The following is a 10,127-nucleotide window of genomic DNA, read 5'->3' on the forward strand; positions in this document are numbered from 1 at the left end:
CGAGCTGTAAATTGATTATGACGCGAGCTTTAAACTGATTGTGACGCGAGCTGTAAACTGATCATGACGCGAGCTGTAAACTGATTATGACGCGAGATTTAAAACGGATAATGATGCGACCTGTAAACTGATTTTGACGCGAGCTGTAAACTGATTATGATGCGATGTGTATACTGATTGTGACTGGAGCTGTAAACTAATTATGACGCGAGCTGTAAACTGATCATAGCGCGGGCTGTAGACTGATTTTGGCGCGATCTGTAAACTGCTTATTTTTTAAAATGACAATATTAAAATATAACGTTTTATTACCTCTTTAAGGTTGTATAAAAGATTAAAGAATGGCCAAACTGAACCATAGACTGGTCAGTTTAGGAGTGGTTTGTGCACTTGTTATTCTTGGACTTCTGATAGCTGTCATTGTTCTTGCTACACGGAAACGTGAAGGTCACCAGTTTTTCTATTACGTTAATTATACACTTGTAACGTTGTTTGTACTAAGTATGACATGTAGATGACATAGAATTTTTTTTTGTTATGATGACTTAACAAGCATTTTAAAAACCGGTTTTAATTAAAAGTGGTCAGTCGGTTAATATACTGTCTCTAATATTTTTTGCAAATAACTTATATGTTTCTTATAACAAATAAACAGTTAGTTTTTCATTTTCGTGTTTTTATGTTGCCAGTAGAATTTGCTTATAAGTTGGAATATTAGGATAAAAAAATATTTCTATCTTTTGGCCAGAAGAAATTACATGTCATTTGACGAAATTTGCTATAATTATGTGCATTACATTTTGCAGGTGCGAAAGAAGATAAACAACTTACGCCGCATGTGTCAGCTCTAAGTATTTTACAACAGTACAATGTGGACGATGGCTTGAATATAACATGGTATACCAACTCCACATCTATAGCACGTGAAGGTTGTATCTTGACTTAGTTTTAATATTCAATCAAGTACACGACATTTTACATCCGGTTTTGTATGTTATGTCTTTTTCTGGGATGCTAATGATTACAACTTTAAAGTGTTGTTATAATTTCAACCAATGGACTTGTTCATTTTGCAGGGGTCGCGGGAATGCTGAACGTTGAATTGACTAAAGAAGCAGGCAAATTCTACAGTAATGGTGGACAACTCGAATTGTCAAATATTCTTGACAATTTAAAACCAACAGACACCGGAATAAAAATCAAATTAGAAACAAAATTTCAAAATTCAACAATGGCATTAGAACTTGTTCGAGAACTACGGCGTCAGAAGGTGAAGAACCCTGTCATAATAACACTGCCAGTGTTTTCACAGACATTTAAGTGGCAACAGTAAGAATGATGTATAAATATTGCAGCTATATGTTACTTCAATAAAATTTTGATAAATAACACTTCTTTTGAAGTAAATACTATTTACAAAATGTAATAATATTTTCTTTACACTTCGCACGAGATTTTCGCGTTCAGATTTAACAACTGAAAGCTCATAGTTTTGGAGGCGTGCAGTAGTAATTTTTCACTGTTATAAAATTTTGTTTAAAATTTAACGTTTTTTCATATTCAGTTGGATGTGAGAGTTTTGTTTTAAATGCATGACTCATTTTTTAATTTTTTTATTTCCAGGTTTCTGTCCAGCGAAGAAGTTGACAACGATATCATGATAAGTTTTGATTTGACAGTTAAATGTTGTGATACCGGTATAGGACGTGGGACCGTGGAATATGTAGACATTTTGTGTAACCAGGCAGATGTTAAATGTTTTATTGAAGTTGATATCAGAAATCTCCTCAAATCATGGCAAGATATAAAATGGCTGCTCAATAGAAATCACAATGTGTTACTTATCATATCCGATACATCAGTCATCAACAATGAAAGTCTTTATGATTCACTTACTGTCAGGAATGATATAGATAAGAATAAAGTTTTATATAACTTTGGAGAAACATTAAAAAGAGAATTCCTACATGTTGCGTCAACTGCCGGAAGTCCGTTGCTTTATTTTGATATCAATCCGCGTGACGCAGGGAAAATAATTTGGAGCCACAATACAGACACATGGGAACAGATAAACAAGGCTACAAGTGGTAAAAAATTATTTATTATAACAGTGGCATACTATAATACGTCATTGAACGTTTTGATTTAAAATATGAGACATGTTGTATTTTTCTTTTTTCTTTAAATATTCACCTGAAACGAAATACAAAAACTTCGGTTGTCATACGACAGCTTCTTATAGAATAAAATAAAACCTTTGCATTGACGCAGTGACTGACTGGACTCTGTCGTTTTCAGAAATACAAATACAAGAAATTATAAATATCTAAAAATTACGGAATACCGTTAGGGCAATAGTGGTTATACTTTATAATCCAGAGGGCAGCAATACGTCAGTGCGATGACGACAATGCGATAGTGCGATGGCGACAGTGCGATAACGTGATGACGACAGTACGATAATGCGACAATGCAAAAGTGCGATGATTGACCATGCGATAATGCGACGACGACAGTGCGATAACGCGATGGCGACAGAGCGATAATGCAATGGCGATAAAACGATAGTGCGATAGTACTATCGCGTTGTCGCCATCGCGGTATCGTACTGTCGCCATCGCGTTATCGCGTTTTTGTGTCGGCATCACGTTATCGCACAGTCGCCATCGCGTAATCGCATTGTTGTCATTGCACTGTCGTATTGTAGTCATCGCACTGTCGCACTCTGGATTATATAGTGTTTTACATGATAAAATTTGGGCAAAATAATTTTACTTTATTTCTTTCTTCGTTTTTTGTTTCTTTTTCCCTTTTTGTACATTGTATACTGAAAAATGTCTAAATAAAACGTTTTTAGTATACAAAAAAGAAAAAGAAAGAAAAAGAAAACGAACCTCCCCCCCCAATACTATTTACAAAAGTAAAATTATTTTCCCATATTCTATATCGTCAGCTTATTCGTCGCCCAATCAGACCGGAAGGCGATAGTCGACAATGCGATAAGGCGATAGCGACAATACGATACTGCGATGCCGACAGTGCGATAACGCGATGACGACAGTGCGAAAATGCTATGATGACAATCGTGCGATAATAAGTGCGATAACGCGATGGCGAAAGTTTGATACCGCGATGGCGATAACGCGATAGTATTATCGCACTCTCGTATTGTCGGCATCGCATTATCGCTCTGTCGTCATCGCGTTATCGCACTGTCGCCATTTCATTATTGTATTGTCGCCATCGCACTATCGCATTTTCGCCATCGCACTATCGCATTGTCGTCATCGCCCTGTCGTATTGTCGTCATCGCACTATCGCCCTCTGGTTTATAAAGTGTAACCACGATGGTCGTAACAGTATTTTGTAAAAACTAGGCATGTTTTAGGTGAGGCAATGATGATTGAAGGGGACATAATGTTACTTGGACAAGATACGTCAAACCAGACAGAGTTACCTATCATGGCGCATACTGTCGGTGATTACAATAATATGACATTTGAACAATGGTTAGACGAAATTATAAAGGTCAGTTATATATCAATATTAAACAGCTTTTTCTTTAATAAATGTAAGAAAAATATTGATACGTGGTATGAATTAGCCTTGCAGTACAACAATATTTATATATGTATTGAACAAAAAGAGAAACTTTCGGTTTCTATACAACAACAAACGCTACACTCGATTTTCCGGTGTATGTACGAACACGTATAAAGTCATCGCACTATTATAGACTTTGGACGTTGGAAAAATAGAATTTTCTTAAGTTTTCTTTCTTTTTGATATGCCTAGAATTCTACCATATTTAAGTCAACGTTCCGTAGGAGTGCTAAATGCTGGTAGGGCGAGGAAAGAAGGTTAATTGCTATGGCTGTTTGCAGTTCAAGCTGACCTATTTCAAACCTTTAGGAAAAGGACATATGGAGAATTTACCACGTAGTGAACGTCCGCGCGTCGCCACACCTGGTCAAGACCCATGAGACCGCTATATCATAAACACACCTACGCAGTTATATTGCCACTGCTGTTAACATTCCTCGAACACGTCATAATCGAGTATCTTCCCGCACTGTACGCAATCGTCTACGCGAGGGTGGTCTACGAGCCATGGACACCGTTCTTAGGTTAGCCGTGTACTGATGCTATGTCAATTATTTGGCTCGCTGGATATGGAACAATGGAAAAGTGTTCTCTCTCCGACGAGTCGTCCCATTATACAGGGACGAACATTAACAAACCAACATAGCTAAGAAATGGACATACACCAAGAGTGACAATTAAATCATACATTTATAATCGGGAGTTAGTACTTGAAACTAGGATAGGATACATGTTTCAACAAAGTCTGTTCGCCATCCACTTTCGGTGATAGTGATTAAATGTTTGTTTTTATTGTAAATCAAATCTACTGATTAATAGTTAATAATACCATTAGATTTTTCCCGAAATTTTGGGTGTGTATATATCTTAATAAGTTGGCATTCTTTTAATACTTTTAAGGTTGACAAAGGAATGAAATTCGACTTCAAATCACTGGATGCTGTTAAACCAGCTTTAAGGATCGTTCAGCGAAAACGAGATAAAATCAAAGGTCCCATATGGTTAAATGCCGACATTCTGACTGGGCCAAACGCCACACATACACGAATACCTGCAGACGATTTTCTGGACGCCATCACACAATTTCCTGAAGCAACACTGTCCCTTGGTTGGACAACAGTTTCCAAAAGGACAAACTACAACCTTAAATATACGATGGCAATGGTTCAAGAAATGCAAAACATTTGTAAAACGTTGCAGCAGCCGATTACGTTTCCGGTCCGTGCAGAGCAACTTGTGGATTCTTGGGACGAATTTAATTGGTTATTAAAGCAGTCACGGCGTTACACACTGACAGTATGGACCTCCCACACTGACAATGTTACTAAAAGTGATATGAACTATATAAAACAACAAGCTGAAGCTTCTAGAGTTTACTTTGATTTACCAGAACAATTGAGACCAACTTTTTGATAAAATCTTTTCGGGTATGACAATGACATTTATATGATATTTTGTATTTAATATTTATAGTACCAGTAAATAGTTGTTTAGCTATACAAAACTATTTTATACATTTCAATTAAAGTAAGAACTATTCGTTTATTTCCTAAAAGAATGATATTGACGTGTCTAGCAAAAGTACAATCGGATTTGTTGGCAGGTTGCCATTATTTTTATAATCCCAGGTAACGTCTCAGGTGTTGAAAACGATTTTTATGAAAACAGTCTATTGACACAGTTGTCCGTTCATTTTGAATTAGTTCCACACTTATGATTGTACATGTGATAGAACATGAATTGATTATTTCAACATTATTGTATTTATCTATGTAACAAATTCAAATTAGCAAAACTGTACTACTCAGGTCTAATTTAGCATGTGATTTACTCAGGTCTAATTTAGCATGTGATTTTAAGACGCTAAAAAGTAATTGTTTATCTATCGCTTTTTTCTATTGCACAAAACCCATGGCATTTTCGTTGTGAAAAATGGACAGAATGTTCTTTGCTGTGGTTTCCGACATGTTTATTCTAGAATCCCATGTGTTACTTCCCATATGCGGAAGAACAATGCAGTTTGGATGATGAACAAGAGGGTGATCCGCCGGAAGTGGTTCTGGTTCCGTAACATCTAGACCTGCTGCAGCAATGTCGCCTGCAACCAATGCTTCAAGCAGATCATTGTGTTGTATAACTCCGCCTCTTCCACTATTCACTAATATAGCATTCTTTTTCATCTGTTTGAATGCTGATTTATTGAATTTGTGCTTTGTTTGGGGCGTAAGATTACAACAAATGCAAATAAGATCTGATTCACTCAAAAGTTTATCGAACTCTACGAAACTAGCACCAATGTCGGCTGCGTAACCGACTCTGCAAACATCATGATATAAAATTCGTTTAACCCCAAACGGTTTGAGTCGCCTTGCAACACCGTATCCAATGCGTCCAAGACCTAGAATCCCAACCGTCTTTTGTGCCATTTCCATACCACATAGCCACATGGGCTTCCATTTTCCCCACTGACCATCTTTGACCGCCTGTACACCTGTAGTAAAGCACCATCTAATGATTTAAGGTTAATAAACATATTAAAGAGGTGTGCTTATATCCAGAAGTTTGTCAACGGTTTGAAATCCCTCATGAAACAAAACATTATATACATGTGTTCTTATCCTTAGCTACATATATAAATGTACATTTGACATGTTTTGACATTAGAAATATGAACATAACTTACAATATTTATTTAACATATTTTTAACAGTTTTCTCTTATTTGCATATTACGTGTTTTATAAGATTATGTTCTTCTAATGTTATTCTGGTTTGCAGTTACAGAAGTGTCATTAAATTGTTGACCAAAAAAATCGACATAATTTAACATAACTTAATTACGACGTAGCTGCGTTGGCCGCATTGTGTTACCAGATAGTCTTATAATTTACCCAAGTTTGGATCTTATGCTTATACACTCACCAATGAGGTACCAAATATCATTAAAAATTACATTTAATAATAATTAACAGCTTTTACTGAACTGGTGCACATACTGTTTTCTCAAGTTTATTAAATATATCTCGGTATGTAACATACATAGACATAACATGAGAACAACTTCTTATAATAATACACGTAATCACAGAGGACAACTTTTATTTAAGATCTTGAAGGAATTTGTAGGAAAGGTAAAACAGATCTATTCCGTAATAAACTGTTTTCATACTCATAGATTTTAGTACTGCTTTCATAAAACACACAGACAGAAAACCCGTCACCCTATTTATTACCATATGAAGTGGTTGGCGAGTTTCTGATAAACTATAATTTCAATATAAAAATAAGAAGAATATACAGTAGGTTATTCAATAGGTTTTTGAAGAATACGACGAGCAGTCAATAGTCAGACATAGCAAGCAAGCCTGAATTACCTTCTAGTAACCGCCTTGCTGTAAGTAATAGTAATGCCACTGTCAGCTCGGCTACACTATCGGTTGACACATTTGGTGTGTTACATACACGTATATCTCGTTCACGACATGCATCTAGGTCTATATGCTCGTATCCCACAGACATCGTGGCAACAACCTGTAAACTACCTCCTGAAAATGGACACACGAAAATACAAAGAAAGGTGCCCTATTACAAATCTGTCGACGAAAAAAATCTTAACAAAATGTCTGATTGATATAATTTAATGTCTAGGTTATTAGAGGTCAAGGTCAGATTTCTATTTTTCAAACCAGAGGTATTTTTATTTACAAGGCGGGTCCTTTAAGAATGAAGATGTGCCGGCTTTTAAAATTATATTATCTATGACGATACTCGTGTAAGACACCTAGAGTTTGCCCCGGAAAACACATAAAACACTTATCCAGAAAGCTATAAAATCAATAACAAGAATTTGTAACAGAGTTACCAACGTCCCCTGCCTTGGGAAGTTTTATATGAAGCATAAAATTGTGCTATTTCAAAAGATTGAGGTCTGGATCTCAGGACATTCAGTCCAAAATTATTATCAATGCTAGATCTGCAAATGCAACAATAAATGTGTGCATGACATAACGTCTTATTATTGAGACTATTTGTGCCAAGGATTTTCAAAATCTCTTGAACTATGAAGAAGTTATACCTTGACCTTGGAGGTAGGGATGCAGGTGTTGCGCATTACACATCCTCTTATAATAGTGACTATTTGTGTGAAGTATTTTCAAAATCCTTTGATCTATGAAAAAGTTATGGACCGCACACAAAATATACCCTGTAACAGACTATGTAAGTATTTGACATCCAAGTGTGACCTTGACCTTGGAGGTAGGTGACCAGATTTTGTGCATGACACATCGTCTGATTATTGTGAACAATTATGGCAAGTATTTACAAAATCCCTTCATAGATAAAAAAGTTATGGACCGGACACGACATATACCCTCAAATAGACAATGTTGACCTTGAATGAGCAAGTGCGACCTTGACCCTGGAGGTAGGGGTCTGGTTTTGCGCATGACACATCGTCTTATTATAACAAACATTTGTGCCAAGTTATTTCAAATTCCTTTGATAAGTGACAAAGTTATGGACCGGACACGAAATATACCCTGTAACAGACTATGTTAATATTTGACCTCCAAGTGTGACCTTGACCTTGAAGGTAGGTGACTGGTTTTTGCGCATGACACATCGTCTGATTATTGTGAACAATTATGACAAGTATTTACAAAATCCCTTAATAGATAAAAAAGTTATGGACCGGACACGACATATACCTCAAATGACAATGTTGACCTTAATGACAATGCGACTTGATGAGGAGGGTGTTTGCGCATGAACATCGTCTATTATAACAACACCTTATAAGTGACAATATGACGGAACTCAATATGACAATGTTGACCTTGAATGACCTTGAATGAGCAAGTGAGACCTTGACCCTGGAGGTAGGGGTCTGGTTGTTGCGCATGACACATCGTCTTATTATAATAAACATATTATAATAAACATTTGTACAAAGTTATTTCAAATTCCTTTCATAAATGACAAAGTTATGGACCGGACACGAAAGTGTGACGGACGGACAGACGGACGGACGGAGCCTATTTCTATATCCCCCTTTTTTCTTCGAAAAAGCGGAGGACAATAAACATCTGATAAACATGTATATTTACAGGAAAGACAAAACTTAATTAATCGCTCAATGTTAAAACTTTGCAGAGATTAGCATTAGATATAGTTCAACACAGACATATGATGTCTTATAGTCCTTGTTCATCCCGTGAAATAGATTCCTAACCTGAATGTTCTCTATTTTTGATCTTAAGCTGAAACAGTGTCATGATTAGTAACATTATCATTCATCCATTATTAAATTGTATATACAAAGATCGATTTAGAATATAGAACATTTTTGTACCAACCTGCAGCATCTAGGACCTCTCCATCAATTATGTCTGTCAACATACAAAACAGACCGTGTACGCCTGATATCCTCACTATAAGCTCCTCTCTCGGAATCGCCTCATCACTATCCCAAAATGTTACGTCGCATCCGGCTTCTTCTAGAAGCTGGACACCCGTCTGTGGAACCCTTCGCGTAACGAATACTTTCCTCCTTATACCCATCAACAAAAATAAGTATTCTCCTGATATTGAAACTATTCACAACTGTGAAACTTTTCCTAAAACATCAAGCGCGTGAATACAAATCAGCTTACTCTACAAACTACAATTTTGTATATACGTAGATGTTTTAAACAGTCTGGTCTTCTCCTTCCCAATGATGAAACACCACGCGCGAATTTCCTAGACGTTCTCTCTTCTCAAAACGTCTGGAACTCCTTATAACAAACTATCTGCTGCAAGCATATTTCCACATTGCAAATTATCGACTGGTTCAATTAATCGGATTTTGGTAACATCCACGTATATGATGATCACAGAGGTTCAACAGTTTTTAAGGGAACGCAAACTTTGGTTATTTTCAAATTTCTCGCTAAATTGTAATATTACAAAAGTGTATAATTATGTAACAATTATATTTGTAACGAGTTCAAATTTTAATTTGTTAAGTTAAAACCTTAATTACGTTTGACATTAAATATGCATTGATAAATATAAATTCAATTACTAATTTCATTAGCATTTCATTAGAAATGTTATTAATAAGATAATTATCAGGATTTTCCTTAATCAGCTATATTTTGTGGTCAAATTATAATTCTCTTTAATTTTCTCTAGTAAATCATGATGTGAAATTCTTTGTACTTTAAAAGTTATATTTGTGTCCCTTGTTCCGACCATGGAAGTTGTATATAACGGCAAGGACATTTCGAAAATGTCATCACAAAGACATTCTCGTTCAAGGTGACTTTGTCGGCGATGTAATCGATTGATTTTGTCTAGCGGATTGTAAACGGTGAGAGTTATTTGAATTAGAAACACACGCACCCATTTAACATAGCTGTATTACATTGATTATTGGTCTGCATCTGTATTTTACTATCTCAATATTCTCTCATACGCTTACACACATTTAAATTCATATACTATGGATTCATTTTTGTTTTTTCTTTACATTTCGTTTAT

The 10,127-nt window shown here is 35.9% G+C and overlaps 2 protein-coding genes across 2 annotated transcripts; one reads left to right on the forward strand and one right to left on the reverse strand.

The window, feature by feature from the left end:
* The first annotated feature begins 296 nt into the window (after positions 1–296).
* On the forward strand, positions 297–5,142 carry LOC132733720 (protein FAM151A-like). The gene is made up of 6 exons (XM_060720397.1): positions 297–447; positions 807–929; positions 1,077–1,329; positions 1,624–2,087; positions 3,389–3,528; positions 4,504–5,142. The coding sequence occupies exons 1-6, from the start codon at positions 342–344 to the stop codon at positions 5,014–5,016; spliced, it is 1,599 nt and encodes a 532-aa protein (XP_060576380.1). The 5' UTR covers positions 297–341; the 3' UTR covers positions 5,017–5,142.
* LOC132733721 (glyoxylate reductase/hydroxypyruvate reductase-like) lies at positions 4,962–9,490 on the reverse strand. Its single transcript, XM_060720398.1, has 3 exons — positions 8,960–9,490; positions 6,977–7,147; positions 4,962–6,094 (listed from the first exon to the last, which is right to left on the reverse strand). The coding sequence occupies exons 1-3, from the start codon at positions 9,162–9,164 to the stop codon at positions 5,499–5,501; spliced, it is 972 nt and encodes a 323-aa protein (XP_060576381.1). The 5' UTR covers positions 9,165–9,490; the 3' UTR covers positions 4,962–5,498.
* Positions 9,491–10,127: the final 637 nt, after the last annotated feature.

Source organism: Ruditapes philippinarum, unplaced genomic scaffold, assembly GCF_026571515.1.
Source record: "Ruditapes philippinarum isolate M1 unplaced genomic scaffold, ASM2657151v2 ctg1789_1_1_1_1, whole genome shotgun sequence".
In the NCBI taxonomy this organism is placed as follows: domain Eukaryota; kingdom Metazoa; phylum Mollusca; class Bivalvia; order Venerida; family Veneridae; genus Ruditapes; species Ruditapes philippinarum.

Coding starts and splice junctions, on each gene's coding strand:
- LOC132733720 (XM_060720397.1), top strand. CDS start 342: ATGGCCAAACTGAACCATAGACTGGTCAGTTTAGGAGTGGTTTGTGCA. Junction 930..1,076: donor CACATCTATAGCACGTGAAG/GTTGTATCTTGA, acceptor TTCATTTTGCAG/GGGTCGCGGGAATGCTGAAC. Junction 2,088..3,388: donor GATAAACAAGGCTACAAGTG/GTAAAAAATTAT, acceptor GGCATGTTTTAG/GTGAGGCAATGATGATTGAA.
- LOC132733721 (XM_060720398.1), bottom strand. CDS start 9,164: ATGGGTATAAGGAGGAAAGTATTCGTTACGCGAAGGGTTCCACAGACG. Junction 7,148..8,959: donor AGAGGTCCTAGATGCTGCAG/GTTGGTACAAAA, acceptor GTCCATTTTCAG/GAGGTAGTTTACAGGTTGTT. Junction 6,095..6,976: donor AGCAAGGCGGTTACTAGAAG/GTAATTCAGGCT, acceptor GCTTTACTACAG/GTGTACAGGCGGTCAAAGAT.